Source organism: Atta colombica, unplaced genomic scaffold (genome assembly GCF_001594045.1).
Source record: "Atta colombica isolate Treedump-2 unplaced genomic scaffold, Acol1.0 scaffold105, whole genome shotgun sequence".
Classification (NCBI taxonomy): Eukaryota; Metazoa; Arthropoda; class Insecta; order Hymenoptera; family Formicidae; genus Atta; species Atta colombica.
The window spans coordinates 10,304-28,208 of record NW_017259190.1 but is presented as its reverse complement, the minus strand read 5'-3'; the positions used below and the strand labels follow the sequence as shown (position 1 = coordinate 28,208).

The following is a 17,905-nucleotide window of genomic DNA, read 5'->3' as shown; positions in this document are numbered from 1 at the left end:
AAGGAAAATTGAAACGCAGAAAATTTTAATTTAATAAATGTATACTAAAATTTAAATTTTAGTCTGCATGAACTTTCCAGACAACCCAATATAATGACACTAACATTATTATTAAAGGTTACTCGAATAGTCACATCAAGTTGCTTAAATTATCCATAATATTGAGAAAAGCACTAATTTTGTCAGATTACCATTAACGATTACAAGCAACTTGATGGCATCATTCAGGCAACAATTTCTTTTTACAAATAGATTGTGGCCTTTTATAATAATATGAATATATTACAACATTTTTGCTCTTTTGTATAGGAAACTGTTGTCCGCATAATTTCCTTTAAGTTTCTTAAAATTATTATTGTCATGGACAACAACATGACAATTGAAGGAAAACTTGTGTCACACAACTATTTCTTATGTTAAGGAACTTGGCTATCTGAATACAGAATATAGACATTGGTTACGAGATTTAAAATAACTAATGATAGACTAATGATTTTTTGATATATATTTCTAATTTTCAGCTGCTGACAAACTTATCAAAATTTGGGGTTCTTATGATGGAAAGTTCGAGAAGACTATAGCAGGTCATAAGCTGGGTATTTCTGATGTAGCATGGTCTAGTGATAGTAGATTGCTGGTATCAGCTTCTGATGACAAGACGTTAAAAATATGGGAATTAAGTTCTGTAAGTATTCCATTATACAGGATATTCTTTGTAATTAAAAAGAAGTGTACTGAGATAAATTAAAGTTTTTTTTTTAATATTGCATATTTTTTGATATATTAATCTTGGAATCTCTTATTTTTTCAGGGTAAATGTTTAAAAACGTTAAAAGGTCATAGTAATTATGTTTTTTGTTGTAATTTCAATCCACAATCCAACCTTATAGTCTCTGGTTCTGTAAGTAATATAAATTAATTACATATATTTATTCTCTATTAATTATATATAAAAATAATTCTCTTAAATTTAAGTGTTTTCAAATTTAAAATATCAATTTAGAAATCAAAATATAAATTTCTATGAGAATCAAGTTATATAATTTTTTCGTAATGATTTATACCTATAATATATCTATATGATAAAATATCTTTCCTTTATCATTTTAATTTTTTTACACAAAATTAAAGATCTAATAATGAATTTTTTTATTAAAGCTAATAAGTTATGCAAAATGTTTGGTCTATTATTAAATTAAAATGTGACTGGTAACATTATGTTAATTATGTTATGTTACATATGTGCAATTATAAAAAGAATAAAAACACAAGGTCTAAAAGATTTATCTTTTTTTAGTTTGACGAAAGTGTGCGTATTTGGGATGTGAGAAGCGGAAAATGCCTTAAAACCTTACCGGCACATTCAGATCCTGTAAGTGCAGTGCATTTCAATAGGGATGGCTCTTTAATAGTCTCGAGTAGTTACGATGGATTATGGTAAGTTCTGCAACATCAAATTTCCAGTAATTGTAATGATCTGTGAGAAGAATAGATCCGCATGTCTTTTCTTTGAAATTTATTTATTGTATAACACACGTGATTTGCAGTCGAATTTGGGACACCGCATCAGGACAATGTCTAAAAACTCTGATAGACGACGACAATCCTCCAGTATCATTTGTCAAATTTTCGCCGAACGGCAAGTACATCTTGGCAGCAACATTGGACAACACATTAAAGCTGTGGGATTACAGTAAAGGGAAATGCCTGAAAACGTATAGTGGTCACAAAAATGAGAAATATTGCATCTTCGCGAACTTCTCTGTAACAGGTGGAAAGGTGCATATTGCAACGATTACTTAATCAATCTCAAATGCCTTACAATTAAGATTATGTAAAAATAATGAACTCTAAGGATTATTTTAAGTTTTTTTTTTTATCCACAGTGGATTGTATCCGGCTCTGAAGATCACATGGTGTACATTTGGAATTTACAGACAAAAGAGATCGTACAAAAGCTACAAGGACACACAGGTAAGCGTATGTTCATTTAAGAAATGATATTAATCAATTAACTCAGAATGGACGTTATTCTGAATAAATTAAACCTTTAAGTCTTTATATGAAAATATGCATATACATTTGAAAAAAGAAAAATTATCTAGTGTGATAAAAAAAATTCATTATCTATAAATGTTTTTTCTTTGAGATTATATTTTTCTAATAATTTTCTCGAATTTTTTAATAGTTTACTTATTAATTGTGTGCACGTGTCGTTTTCAGATGTGGTACTTTGCACAACATGTCATCCGACAGACAACATTATAGCTTCGGCTGCTCTTGAGAATGATAAAACTATCAAACTATGGAAGAGCGATACATAAAAATAGTTTGTAAAATCATTCGCTGTTATTATCTGCTGTACAAATCTGTGTTTTTATGTTGAAAGAAAGAATGATGATATTGTAAAGCATAGATCATAGACATTAGATATAAAGTAAAATGCTATTTTATATCAAAATAATATTTTATTATTGATATAATGTTATATAAGCTTTCTTAGCTTAAAGTAATTTCGGTTCGCTATCACTTGCATTTTCTCTTACGAATAGATTAGAAATAGTTAACTTTGACTGAGCAGTATTAATTCAAATCTCATCGTGATTGTACAAATATTATATATATTTTTTAAATTAAGAATATACCTGGAAAATATCCGGTATCTAGTATTAATCGATACTTTTCATTCTGTTTTTTTTTTTTTGAAATTATATATTAGATATCCAACCAAATATCCATGGAAATATCTGGTATTTGATCGGATAATTGTTCTATCAGATGTCCGACTGAATATCGGATATCCGAACAAAATGTGATAGATATCTGATATCCGATAATTTTATGATCTGATGCATCCCTGTTTAAAATAGTAAACTCGCGGTATATTATCGTTCCACATATATGGATAACATATTGTTGGGATTTAATGCTAGCAATTCCTTTAAGCAATTTCTTTTCTGCGAAAATTGTGGAATTTCACAAAAGATTATTGCATATATCATTGGATATACATACAGCATTGAGATGACCACACGAATCTATAAATTTTTTTCTATTTTTTGTATTAAAAACGATTTAATCCAAACAGATTGCTTGGAATTTCCAAAATAGCAAACTGGCAGTTTATTTCACATATTTTTATTTTTTTTTGTTTTAAAACAAAATGTTTTATGTCGGGTTTTCTTGGAGGATTTTTGATAATTTGCAAGTAATAAAATTCAAAATTATTATTCACTATTTCTCCTCTAAATATTAGAGGTTTATTTTTATTTTTTTTCTTGATATACATGATATACCTTATAAAAAAAATTATAGTTCTTAACAATCTATTAATTATATTTAACATTTATAAAATCTAGATAAAATAAATTTTGTCTTATTAGAAAGATATAGAAAATCTTTCAATATTGTATACACAATGAATTAGGAAAACTAGAAATGTATACAGAATTTAAAAAATATAAATGTGTCTAATATTTTAATACACCACCGTAACAATTTTTCACGAAATTCTAACTTATAATCAAATATATCTTGTACAGTCACGAATATATATAATAATAGCTGTTTGCTCTATTAATACATTAGACATATATAAACTATATTTATAACGCAGAAAATATTTTATTTATGTTAATAAACAGAATTGTAAACTATATCTTTCATATGTATGTACATACATACACACACACATATGTATATATATATATAAACGTATATATATATATGTGTGTGTATATATCTTTATTATATAATTATATACGAATTTAATTTTTCTCCAATTAATGTTATAATAATTTTTTCTTTGCATAAATAAATTTTGTTTAAGCTTTTTAGATTTGATTAAAACAATTTTTATACTTTTAAATAATGATACTTCAAACATAATAGTCATATATTTTATAAATATTACGTCTTACAGCCAAGATCTCCAATTTTGATACATACGGCCTAAAATATTCAAGTCTTTTGCTTGATCCAATAAACAATTCACCTAAAACATTAATGGTGAGCCATAAAAATAAATTCAGTAATGAATTTTTAGTAATAAAATTACCTGTTCTACAGAAGTCAAATGGTCCCTCTTTATATCTGCTCGCGTTTGTTTGATCTCATCATTGCCCGAGATAATGGCATAATATTTCGCAAAGTGTCTATCGTCAATTGCTCTTCTTTTTCGAGTGTCATTCAATTGCTCTAATGTAATGATTGAAGGATGGATTCCATTTAATTTTTTCGCAATTGTCTCAATATTTTTCTTGGACCATGTTAAATCTGCGAATCATGTGTTATTCCTCTTACATATGTTTGATGAAATAAAAATGGATTTCTTTTACAATTTATTATATAGTGTATCTAATTCTTATCATTTTTCACTTATTACACATAGAATAGCTATTTAGTTCTACAACTTTTGATTCTGTATGTGTGCGTGCGTGCGTGCGTATGTACACTATTACAATATATCCTATAAATATCTATATTTATGATTTTTTTTTTAAATATATTTTTTCCGAATAGTTTCTATAATTTTTATGACAGTTATTTTACTCTTGCCATCAAAAGTCGATCTTATTTATCAAATTAACTATTTTATAAAATTTACATAACATCCTCACATCACAATTTGTATATTCTTTTATACCTGCGTTAATATTTTCATCGCCATTTCTCATTATCTCGTCATCATTGATGTTCAACCACTGAACGGGTTTATAAACGAAGATGTCCATGCAAGCGAGGATCGGACCCTGGTCATCGCGCAAGGCTTGCATTGTATGAGTCATGATCATCGCTAGGAGGTCCCGCTCTGTGAAGGGTCGCAGCAGTTCGAGGATTTGCGGTGTCAGACGGAACGGTACGAGTTCCGGTACCGATGCGCCTATACCACTATCGAAAGCATGACCGAAATCGATGCCTAAGCAACGTCCGGTTGCGACGCGCACCAGGGTGTTCTGTAGGTGGCGATCACCGATTCCTGCGAGCCAATGCGCCACACACATGGTCGCGTAACTAGTAATGAAGTTGCGTCGCAGCGTAACGAAGCACTCCGAGGACGGGCTGATTGAATTAAACGCATCACGTAGAGCTGTTTGCTTCGTCTCTCTAATCAGGCGGTTCATGTTCTCCGTGACCGCTTGCTGGTTATACTTAGATACAGCTTCTATATAAAAATCGCGGATCAGCCGTTTTTCGGGCGCCGCTTTCTGTATCCACTTCGCATATTTTTTAATAATATTCTGGCAACAATCTATCTCCTTATCTGACAGAGTTAAGCATATCAATTCATCCAGAGATCTTGTGTCTTCAATCCATTGTATGAGACCGAACAAACTCGATATTGGAATCACCTGCAAAAAGAAAATTTATATTACAACAGCAAAAATATATATAGACAGTATCTAAGTTGGAAGATAATTATGTATCACCTCATATGTGTCGATGGCTAAGCGCCTCTGTCTGCAGCTGGGATCGTTGCGCAACGTTCTATTCATAGTGGAATATAGTTGTTGTAGGCCCCGATCTATCGTTAGATCTTCGCCAAATTTCACTAGAAACTTGTACTCCTTGCCATTGTCGCCTATTATGCTGATGCGAATCGGCTTGCGCAGCGATTGCATGATCTCCACTTGCGGCTCGAACCGCGCAATCCTTACATGATAACGCGGTATAGGTTCCCTGTCACCGGTGTATTGTCCAGGTATCTCAATACTGCCACTGACATATTCATACAAAAACGGGCTATAATTCTTCAGTTCGTTTGTGCTTCTTTTCCTATTGTTTCTATTATTCTGCCTTTGAATTGACTCGATCAATTTTAATTGAATGGCTTTAAGTTTTGTCATTCCTTTTCGCACGTCAAGATCATCTGGATTCAAGGATCTTATGACGCTCTCATATTCTGCAATTTCTTTAAAAATAGCACCTGGTCGCGGATTTTTTCTTTCTATCGCGCCTGTGCTGGAATTCGGATAGACTCTTTGTAATAGCGATTCGATGGTCGTATTTCCTGAATTCATCACCTTGTCGAGGTAGTGTTTCAAATATAGTTGAGGTTGCACCACATATTGTATAGCTTGCAAGAATCGCTCGTATTCTTTCGCTTTGTCGTGTAAGAGCGAGCGTATCTGCTGAATGTTTACATCCTCAAGAATACTGGGGTTTTTCTCGGCAGTAAGATAATAATTATAGATAATCGCATCGGGATAAGCCTTGGCGAGCCTTTTGATGATCGGCATAATCGCGATTGAGATCGATGGTGTTCCCAGATGGGAAAAGAGTAAGTCTCGCCAGCGCAAAAACAGCCATGGTCGCAATTCGTCGCATTCTCGAATGAACGTTTCTCGCGTCTCGTCATTTTGTAATCGTTCAGGTCTCAGCAAGCAGGGGAAGTAATGCGTAGCTTCGAGGCAATCGTGATACATGGATTTCAAAGTGGACAACAGAAATTCTTGGAAGATCTCGTCGCTTTCTACGTCAGTGGTCATTAGTCTACCGTAACAGTGTTTAGCCAGGGCGCAATAGTACTTGCCAACGTTGGCGGTGGTCGTGTCCTTGCAGCAAGATTGCAATTTCTTCAAACTGTAACCCAGCAAATATTTTCGGATTTTATCCAGGTCATCCACTGATATTCCTGGTACTGCTGCTATTTCTTCTCTGTGTCCTACGTTACCTATGTCCCACAGGATCTTGGTATTGTACTTCAATGTTATTGCAAACTCCTGGTTCTCCCTACTCAAGAATTCGATCTTTGAAGCTATTATGCTGATATGTTCTTCGATGGCATTACTCGTGTCAATACCGAGCTCACTATTCAATAATCTATGCGAGTTTTTCCAGGAATCAATGTAATTAGACATTTTTTTTAAAATATCGGTCTCAACGTCGGCGAATAGAGACTTAAGTCTAGTTTTAAGCCATCTTAAGTTAATCATATCCAAATAACTAACGTCCTCCTCAGAAAATGCTTCACTTACATAATTCAAATATTTCTCGGCGATATATCGGTGTTTTTGATTCAACGCGGCATTGATGATGCCTAATCGGAGCTGATAGTTCATTTGATAATGTCGCTTCGTCACTTCCCGTTTTCTATATTTGTTCTGGAACAATATCGAGGAATATGCTCGATCAGCAGCTAATTTATTCCACTGAATGAGATTGTCTCGAATTGTGGTCGTTTTCATTGACCATAAATTTAACAGCGCGATTGTTCTGTTCAAGTACTCTGCTCTGTTCGTGCATCGAAGAATTTTGAGCGAAGCGTCGAGATCGTTCATAATTTGCAGCTTGAACAATTTGCGCATTCGCAGCTCGGTACAGAGAGGATTAAGCCCAACCCATTGCTTTCCTGTCATATCCAAGAGATCATTTAACAGATCGGTCGCCTTTCTCACATCCTCAAAATTGAGCAAAAATATCACTAGATTTTCGCCCGTCAAGGGCATAAGATGTTGTAATTTTTCTCGAGTATATATCCACGATTTGATAGTCTCCATATCGCTCGCCTCCAAATCTCTCTCTTCCGACATCATATGTACATAGGCATCACAAACACATGGGATCATCCAGTCTTTCCATGCGTCATTCCAGATACTGCGTAGGTTCTCATTTCTCGCACGGCTCTTCACGAGTTTATCGATCGCTGACCAATCACAGAGATTATTCACTGCCTCAAGTAATCCTTGCAGGCAGTGTTCCTTTATTGAAGGATCTGTTGTTTCTTCATAAGCTTTCGTAAACGCATCCTTCGCTCGAATCCAATCGCCGTTCACCTCCGCGAGAGCCGCTTCCTAAACAAAGAATGATGAATAACATAATCTTTATGATCTGAGTAATATGATTTTTACTGCCAATAAATTCTATTTTATTAAACAAGTTTATGTTTCGGCAGAAATTATATGTGCCTTTTTTTAAAAAGAAGGATAGAAAAAAAAACTATTCTTTAAATGGAAAGAATGTATAAAAATAAAAACCAATAATTTTTCTTATAAATAGAAGAAACCATTTTGATTTCGTTATAGCCAAATTAATTCGATAAAAACTATTTATGTCGATCTAATGCCATAAAAATTACCTGCACGTTCTGACTGAAAAATTGTTGTCCTCGGAAGATACTTAGAACGACGTCAAAATCATTTAGAGATTTATAGAGAGACGCTAATTGCACCCACTTATTGGTCTCCTCGTAGCGAATTGCATCGTCATGTAGTCGCATTCTCTTGCTTGATGTGGGCGACGAGTCATCCTCCTGCGCATCAAGCAGTAAACTGTGTTCCAAGAGAAGAATGCCGACAGCGTTCAAGTGATTTGCCTTAGATGCCTTCATCACGTCTTGCGGATCGCAGTTGACGATTGTAGCAGCGTCTTGATTCAATTTTAGTAACGTTTCTAAAATAACAGCGTTGAAAGAACTATTCTTTTCGCACAAATCATGTAGAATTCGTTTCAGAGTGTCCACGATGGTCTGACGGATATTTTCTTGATTAGTCGTTTTCTTGGTCAGTGAACAGAACAGGGACACGATCACATCTTTGCAGATCAGCCGGTCCAATTTGACCAACTGTTGAAGTAATACGATAAAACTCTTGTGAGTTATCTCAATGTCGGGTAATTCTCCGATCCTGTAGTTTCTGGATAAAAATAGAAAAAACCGTTAGTATATTGTAATTATTCGGAATTGATCTGAAAAAAAGTGTCAAGTCAAATTGATCTTACCTATACAATTTCACGGTGCTTCTCTGTCTGATGTTTTCCTGCTGTATTCTTTCTTCCTGTTGCGCATTCTTTCGTATTTGTGCGTTACGGAAATCGTTCGTGGCATTTGACGTATTCGTCAGAATCCTGGTGAATCTCTCGCGCCCTGCAGTCCGTAACGGTTGTCTCGACGAGGATGCGATTATCGTTCGATCAAATCTAGTATCGTATGAAGAAACATCAAGTATTGTAGTTGCATCCGCGGCATTGTCATTGTCATCAAGAGTCGGCTCGAACTGCAGATCCTGCGTTGCGCGTAAACCTGGTAAGAGACGTGGATAAGAGAATGTAGGAATCGTACAGATCCTGCTTAAATCATTATCGACACTCTGAGAGAAGATGCTCATTTGGGAGGCGAGTGAGTCGACGAACATTGGCGTTACATAGCTCAGGTTTCGCCTTCGCCAGGAAACGGCTATCTTATACTCCTCGAAGCGGCTGCTGTTAGACAGAGGCTCGTCGAATATCTTCTCGGTGTAACGTATCGATTTAGTGGCCTGTTGCAACATCAGCAACGCTACGAAAGGTGCGAATGCGTCCTCTTCCGTTATCAGTTGCGACGAAAGAATGGTCAAAGGCGAGACTAATCGCTTCTTCAATTCCTCTGTGTCCAGCTTCATCTCCTCTGTCCAGAATTTCAGTATTTTGTCTTGCAGATCGGGAGATGGGTCTAACAGACCGGCCAATAAATTTCGCTTACTGATGGACAGTAGATCTTGCACGATTGCATTGTCATTTACTGTGATGTCCGTTGAACATCTCTTGTGGATTCTTATGAGTATATCGTAGACCAGTTCTCGGTGTTCTGTGATATTGTCCTTGATATATAAGATCACCTGTTTATAAGGCAGCAAATTTTGTATTGGCAAGATCTCTACCACGTCGCGGACGATTCGCAATGCTATCTTCTCGCAGGACGACATCCGAGTCTCTAAGATCTTCTGCAGCCTTATGTAGTACAGATTTGTCACGACGTCCTCTACATTGAGCCTGGGTATCGCTAACGCAAATATTTCTAGACATTTCGTCGAGTATTTTGTTGTATACATGGCTCTGGTCGCGATATTGATATAATCCTGAGCTACTTCAGGATAAGTTTGGCAGAGAACAGCAACGCGTTTCACTTGTTTGTCTATGTGATTCTGGGGTAATCTAAGGATGTTGGAAATTTTCTCTTTCACCATGCGTTTCTTGTTATCTCTTTCAATCTCGTCGTGATTGTTGTTATCCAAAAAACGTAAGTACAAGCCAAGACACTCGCAGCAATACAGAGGCGTTTTGTCCGAATCGGGTGTATCCCAATTTTTCAACTGCTCCAGTAAAAAATTGACAATATCATCTCTAATAACAATCTCCTCCGTCATATTATTATCGAGAGATACCAAGATAAGATACACCGCGGCCGACGGCGCGGATGTTATTTGTCGGTTTAGAAAATCGCTCGGTATTCGCAAGCAACCGCGCCACTTTTCCATCATGGTCTTTAATAAATTAAGATTATAATTGTAGACACGGTCTTCATCATTAGATTTTCTTTTGAATACTTTGTCAATAAATCTCTCAAAAAGTCTTTGTGCCTCTGCTTTACTATCTTCGTTATTTGGTATAGCTATATCGTGCCAATTCATCAATATCTCCAAAACGTCCGTGATAATATAATTCAAATTGTTGTTTCCTTGTAAATAGTTAGCGATAGTCTTGATGATTTTTGTCAGCGCGAACCTGGCATAGGGCTTGAACACCTCATCTGCCGTGTTTGAAATAATTTTTAGCATGAACAGCTGAATATTAGCATGAAGATTATTGTGCTGTATGGTGTTGAGAAAATACTCAAGCCACTTGGGTATTTCTGTATTAGTTGAACCGAATATCTTTCTGATGTGCCGCAATAGAACGCAAATATATGGCATGCATTCGTGCTTGTCAAAATCATTATTTGTTAAGGTGATACTCGTCGCATGATGTGTATGAAGTGAATCGGAATCTGCGGAATTCATTATCGGAGTGGAGCGACGAAAATCAGCCGGCAGCACGACACATTTGTTGAGATCGTAGGCATTAATGTCCTCGCTTAATGTACAAGACGATAGGTCATAACTGTGAATATAGGTATATCTATGCGTCTGTTCCTCCCTTTCGATTTCCGCGGATCTGATATTGACGGTGATCTCGCGGGTCTTTGGATAGTCTTTGACGCTCTGACCAAGTGTGTACTGTGTCCTGCAGTCTACAATTTTCTCCCAACCGAACGTATCGAACACTACACGGTAGAAAATCTCATCCTCCTTCAAGCTTATGATTGCCAACAAGCAATTGTATAAAGAGCACTGCAACTGACGTATAAATTCTTGATGTACCGACCACTTGATGCTCTTTTGGAATATCTTTATGGTACTCTTGACCAATTGTTGATAATCATTCCTTTTGATCAGGATTTTTAAATTAGGATTTTTAAATCCTGGATTCTGCATAGTCAATTCGTTCGCCTGTATTTTGTTCTTGTCTACTCTGGCAAACATAATCGTTAGTAATTGGGAGTATCCAATCATCGTCACGATTTTTTGCTTGATTGCATCATCGTTGTTAAAGATATTTAAAAAATCAATGTAATAATCGTACAGAACTTTGTAATTATGATCAAAGAAGCGCTCGATCGCGATTGAATCGCAAAATTTGAATGCTGGTAAGAGAAATCCATGCAAAATATCAAGTCTTTCCGTTTCAGTGTTCATTTCCATGAATGCAGAATAGGTCCTTTGCAGCGAATCTAGAACGTGTTCAAGGGACGCTCCGTAGTAGTATCCACGTAGATGTTCCTCCAGTTTTTTGTCGAAGAGACGATTTCCGGTACCGGCGGCAAAGTCTATCACACACTTAAGCATTGTCTTCGATCTGGTCATCGATAGCAATACTAGCAATGTCTTGAAACAATCGATTACCTTCATGGCATTCACGTTCATCTCAGATAGATTCGAGCATAGGTGTCGACTGTCATTTCTTAGAGTCCAACTTATCTGCAAATCATTGCGATCCACCACATCTGTGAGGCAGATGAAGAAGTTTTTAAGAATCTTTGTCTTATACTCGAGATTGTTATTATTTGTTAATTCATCCCGAATCCACTGATAGAATTCATGATTCTGTAAGACCTCTGTGGGCTTTGACTTCAGATGCACCGCAATACTGTAGATATTCATCAATCTCTCTTTGCGACTGTCCACATTAAAGATGATGTTTTTCAGACAAGTGAATTGCTGCAGAATCAAGTCGACCATGATGTCCACATAAGCCTGCAGTTCGCGCTTGTGCTGTTTTAGGAACAACAACATGTCTTCAATCCACTTCAGCAAAAAGGACGGATTGTCATATGTATTTTCGAAGACGTGCGTGATCGCGCTCACATGCGTTAACATGTACTTGAAGATCACACTCTTGAATGTATTCAGAAAATGTTCGCCGTGCGTGATTATTGTGCAGCCCATACTGATTACTTGATCATTGTTGGACATGAATTTCACCAGATTATCGATTATCGATCGAACATCATCAGGTATTATCACTGGTGTCTCGATTGTCGCCGGGAGTAATGAGAACTGAAATTCCATTAAAGCTCGCAAGTACTCGATCATTTGCGTACTCAAGTCCTTGCAGACCAATTCCCCGATACATTTGCTCACCAAAAATTCAAAGATCTGCCCGACCGTGTAATCAGCGTCCGTGAAAGTACTTGTTTCTAACATTGTTGGATCTAACATATCACACTGTTTTAACAGAATCAGACCGTTAATGTTTTGGATCAGATCGTCGCACGAGTCGTTTTTTATGATATCTAAATTAAGAAGCTTTGTGACGATTTCTCGAATAAAATTTAAAAGACACTTGTTAAAGATGTCTGGCAGAGCATAATTGTATCTCGATCTCATGGAATTTAACAGAATTTCTAAGATATGTGGGAGTTCATCCGTAATTTTGATATTCTTCGCATCGAAACCGAGCGTTCGTGGATGCATAATACATCTAATCGTTAAAGCAGTCAATGACTCGTCCCATAATGATTCCGGAACATTGACCTGGAAAATGAATAATTGGCAAAACTTTATTGCAAAATTATTTATCAATCAATACATAAATAGGCATTAATTCAAATAAATCTCAATCACTTAAAATATAATCACTTTCCAATTAATGACTGATCAATAATCACATTTTATACTTATACCTTAAGTACTTTTATTATTAATTAATTTGATTATTGATAAATCTCGATTATATGTATATAGCAATATAATATAAAATAAATCGAAATAACTCACATTAACATTCAATAGCACTTGTATGAAATTTAACATAGTCATCAGAACTTTGCATTGTAACGCCTGTAACTGTTCGAGTTCTTTAGATTTCATTGTGGTCGCAGCTGTTTCCATCGAGGACTCTTCAATTATTCGCCAAAATTGACAAGCAAAACTACGAATGTGGGAAAAAATTTGTTGTTCGTCTATATCGGCGGGAAAGAATTTTTCTACCGGCAGCAATTCCTTGTTTATCAACCACATGTAATAATCCAGAGCTTTCAATAGTGGCGTCATATTACTAGCTATGGAAATATCCTTCACGCCCGATTCTAAGCCTTTCAAGATGATATTGTTCAGATGGTTTATTCCATAACTATGAACGAAGTTCTGCATCGTTTCCTGTGCGGAACTATCAATATGTTGCGACACATTAACGTACAGCTCCATACATTTCGCACGGCAATGCTCGTCGAGATTTCCGCACTGTGACAGCAACCAGTACAGAGCGTAGGTCAGAGTCGCATCATCGAACTCATGCGGTTTTCGACGATGCAAACTGGGCATTTTTAGATTTTCTGCCTTGACTTTCATTACTCTCTCGATATGGGCCAGTGCATTCGTGATTGATGGATCGTCGCATCCTTCTAAGCTGCGGACAAAACAATAGAATATCTCCAGCCAATAAGTTGATATTATGTCGTTTTCCTCACGTAGAATTACATAGAGATGATTGAAGGCTACGGCTGCGGCTATGCGTTTACGCGTCAAGGGATGTAACGCGAGATTGTTGATCTTTTCGATGATCGTATGCATATGTTTCACCCTGTTTGTTGCGCTCTGTCTGAACAAATTGATTTATCATCGCTGAGATTGTGACGTTTGCCTTAAAAAAAAATTATAAAAACCTAGGTTGCAATAAGATACCTGATTGACCAGCGCGTGAATTCTGCAAGACACATGCCGGAGAACTCGCGCAAAGCGGGATTCGAGTCATTGGTCAAACTATCAAATAATGAATCGATCACCAAGGACATTGACTCGAGACTGGAGCTCCACAAGTGCATCAGCTGCAATGCCAGTGGACGGAAGAGGCCGCATACGACTTCGTCTGAATCGCAACCGAGGGCTAGCACGGCCTGACATAAAGTGCTATAGAGAGTGGGGAAGCGAGTCTCTGAATCAGAATTCCTCGAGTAAGAAAGTGAGCCGATTATGATAGCTATCATTGAATGTAGAACCTCACAGGCTGCGATCTTCGTGCGCCGATCACTGGAGTCGCGCGCTAACGCAATTACCCGTGGTAGCATCCGGTCAAAATGAATAACCAGTTCTGCATCTGGCAGTAACAGACTGTACTTGCAAACCTTGGACAGTTCCTTAAAGTCCCAGGATGCCCCAGTATTACGAGAAGCGTGCTCATGCACAAAATTCGTTAGCATATCGTGATCAAGCGATCCGAGGAACAGCAAAATTCGCCGCTGGTAGTTTCGCAGCGTGTGATCTGTATTGATCACATCAACACGTTTTATGCGCTTTCTCACTGCCATCAAGTCTTGCGAGACTTCAACAGAGCTCTCCGTGCTGCGTAAATAAGGTTCCAGGTATATGATGATTTCACGTAATAATTCGTTTATTTGTTCATCTTGTTTCTGTTCCTGTGCCTTTGTCGTCCATATCTCGAGGGCAGTGAGCGCGCTATACGCGAGTTCCAGGTTGCTCAGACCGGCAGTGAATGCGATCTTAAACGCCGGCAGTGTACATGGCAGCGCATTTTTGACATACGCAAAAGGTGCATTCAGGATCAAGTAAAGGCACGCGATCAGTAATTCGTTGGAGAACGCAGGAATTAGATCGAGAGTGTGCCATAAGTAATTAGATAAAAGCTCCTCTATCCTTCGTGACTCTGCGCTTTTCTCCTCTTCGTCCTCTGATGTATGAGTAAAGATTTTCATACTGGCCTGAATCAGTTTGTAGAAACCGGATATCAGCGGATATTTGTACGACAATCGAATGACTTCGTAGAGAAATCTATGTACAGTATTAGCAAACAACTGCGGTTCTGATGCATCGATCACATCTACATAGAGATCCACAACATTCGCGAACACACGAAAATCTGCTTGATTCACGGCGCTTTGAGTCAGAGCTACGTCGGACAACACAGTGTCCTCATTTCTTCGTTTTACGTTTATGTTCAGCCGATTAATTAACGTAATGCATACGTCTATCATGGTGTTGGCTACATGTTGTGCTAACTGTTCTTGTCCACGATATCTCTTGGTGTTCAACAGCTCCGTCCACAGCGGCAGGTAATTCTTATAGCACACTGGCGACTGTTTCAGATTGTTCAATTCCCGTTGCAACTCCGCGTCAAGTGCCAAAGTGTGCGAGCAACTCCACGCAATACCGTCATAAACTGATCACAAAAACGAGATTAATAATTTTCAGAAAAAAATATAAAACTTCATTATTAACATATAATTATTCTTTAGATAATTCGGAATAAAAATATTATGTCAAATTTTCTTTGAAAATTTTCTTTGAAAATTTTCTTTGAAAATTATTTAAATATAAAATTTTTTTCCAAAGAAGATCATTTGGTTTATTTACCTATACTGTCAAGGTATCGCTGCAGTAGAGCTTTATCGATGATCACAAGATTGCTGATAGTTTTAGTCAATGTTGAAATGGCGAGCGTGTTGTTAGATATTGCTAAATCGGGGAATCTCTTGATCACATAGATACTAAGCTTTATGAGAATGTTAATATTTTCAATTGTAACATCAGTCATGTGACGTAATATTTCTGAGAGTGCTTCTTGATAACAGCAGATACTCTCTATGTGCATCGAATGACTATGCTCGCTTGAAAAAGAAGAAATTATTTGTTACTATCTTATTAATGTAAAAAAATTTCAATATAAATCATTTAAAATTATTCTTATACCTAAAATATCTTACCTGGAACAAAGAGGAAGCGCGTAACTGGTTGTAATGGAATACATATGTCTTACTTCGAATTGAGTCATGTGCATTTTGCATGGTGCAGCCATTTGACTGAAGCCATAAACGATTAATCGCAATGTGGTTAAATTTAAATTAGTTTTTTTGAATTCTCTATAAAAATATTCCACAAATTTCTAAAATAAAAAAACATCAAATTATAAAGGAATTAACTGAAGAATATAATTTTATTATCTATTACGTTCTACAGCAAATTGAGAGGAAATAGAAAAGCTATCAGTGTCAGGACTGAATGGCTCAGTAAGCAGGACGGAAGAGATAAAGGGCGCTATTCTGTAACTGTTACACATCGACGATTATTCTGTAACTTTTACACATCGACAGTTAGGCAAAAATAGTTACAGAATAGCACCACCAGGCCTCAGTTCGAATCTCAGAGCGCCCTGATATTTTTCTCATGTTGTCACTTATTTCTTATAGTTCTTTAAGATTCAGTTCAGAGAATTTTTTTTAGTCACGAATAACAAATGTTATACAAATGTTACAATTAATGTTTTGTTTATTTAATATAATGTTTATTTAATATAATATCTTACCACCAATATTTCGCTCTCATTACTATTTTGATTTGTAAGAATCTGTCCGATAACTTGGTAAAATCTTTTCAATGTACGTTGTCCGTAAATACTATAAGTGGTTGTTTTGAGCGATAAGTGTCGAAGAATATCATGCCAATACATGCAATCAGGATACAGCAAGTCTTGAAATAGATTCATATGACGATATAAAAAATCGATTGCCGATTTCGTAACTGTTCTGATCCTCTCATCATCTCCTTGTTGTTTATTGCATTGGCCAAGATCTTTGATCCACTTATACGAATCAGAGAGTCTTTTACACTTTAATGCATTTAGTGGTTCCACTATACCATCCAATATGTCCGCGAGAGCATCAAAATACATGTAGAAGTCATTGCGTATGTTGATTTTAGAATCATACTGCACATAAAATTATTAGAATATCATGTAAATTATTAGATTCCCAAAATTAATAAATTATCTCACAATTAAATTTATAAATCATTACTGTCGACTTTACCTCGTCACGTGCATCATAATATAGTTGTTGGAAAATAACATCTAAATAGTTCTGCGACGAGCGAATATTTTCAACATATTTAATTATTTTACCCAGTACACAGAATATAAATCTTTTTTCTACAACAAAAATTAATATTACATTTTGTACATAATTTAAATTAAATAATGTGTTCTCACCTTTCTTGTCATAATTATGGAATGTTCGACAATAGTTACGAACTGTTTCATCAAATTTTAAGTCATGATCCTTGAATAATTCTATTAATTTGATAAAAGTATTATGAGCAGCTTTTTTGGTAAAACAATGAAGTTTTACTTTTAGTCCTAATTGACATACATTCTGCAACATATCATAATACAGAAATATTATTATAATTAAATTACAAGATATTAATATGTACATAAAAAATATGACATCAAATCTTCTCAATTTTGTACTCTATTACAAAGTACTATTTATTACTAATAGGATATGACATTAAATTAAATTTTCATTCAATAACCATTAGATATTACTAATCACTGATCATTATTTTCAACTACTATTAACATTTGTTAAACATTTGTTAAATAATATCAATGTTTAGATAGATCTTACCTTAATTTCATGAATATATTGTGTAAAACATGGGGTAGTATAAAAATTGTTAATGAAAAATGTAAGAAAATTAAATGCTTCTGTTAACGTATCATCAACATGTTTGTTTTGAATTCGAAGTGGAAGTTCATAATTGAGGAAATACAGCAAGCCATTATTTTTGTCAAATATGCTGCATACAATTAATTCTAA

At 35.7% G+C, this 17,905-nt stretch overlaps 2 protein-coding genes across 2 annotated transcripts in view; one reads left to right on the top strand and one right to left on the bottom strand.

The window, feature by feature from the left end:
• Positions 1–2,456, top strand: part of LOC108689485 (protein will die slowly) — a 3,683-nt gene extending 1,227 nt beyond the window's left edge. The window contains exons 3-8 of the mRNA XM_018196250.1: positions 522–685; positions 812–901; positions 1,298–1,437; positions 1,548–1,779; positions 1,887–1,974; positions 2,224–2,456. Of these exons, the coding sequence (XP_018051739.1) occupies positions 522–685; positions 812–901; positions 1,298–1,437; positions 1,548–1,779; positions 1,887–1,974; positions 2,224–2,324 (815 nt within the window). The 3' untranslated portion in view covers positions 2,325–2,456. The remainder of the gene's footprint in view (positions 1–521; positions 686–811; positions 902–1,297; positions 1,438–1,547; positions 1,780–1,886; positions 1,975–2,223) is intronic.
• A 1,462-nt stretch (positions 2,457–3,918) lies between these two features.
• Positions 3,919–17,172, bottom strand: LOC108691179 (DNA-dependent protein kinase catalytic subunit-like). The gene is made up of 11 exons (XM_018198839.1): positions 17,114–17,172; positions 16,612–17,013; positions 16,013–16,191; positions 15,663–15,916; positions 13,977–15,468; positions 13,071–13,893; positions 8,719–12,827; positions 8,078–8,633; positions 5,430–7,793; positions 4,646–5,351; positions 3,919–4,275 (listed from the first exon to the last, which is right to left on the bottom strand). Exons 2-11 carry the CDS (start codon positions 16,975–16,977, stop codon positions 4,028–4,030), a joined length of 11,097 nt encoding a protein of 3,698 aa, XP_018054328.1. The 5' UTR covers positions 16,978–17,013; positions 17,114–17,172; the 3' UTR covers positions 3,919–4,027.
• Between the last annotated feature and the right edge of the window lie 733 nt (positions 17,173–17,905).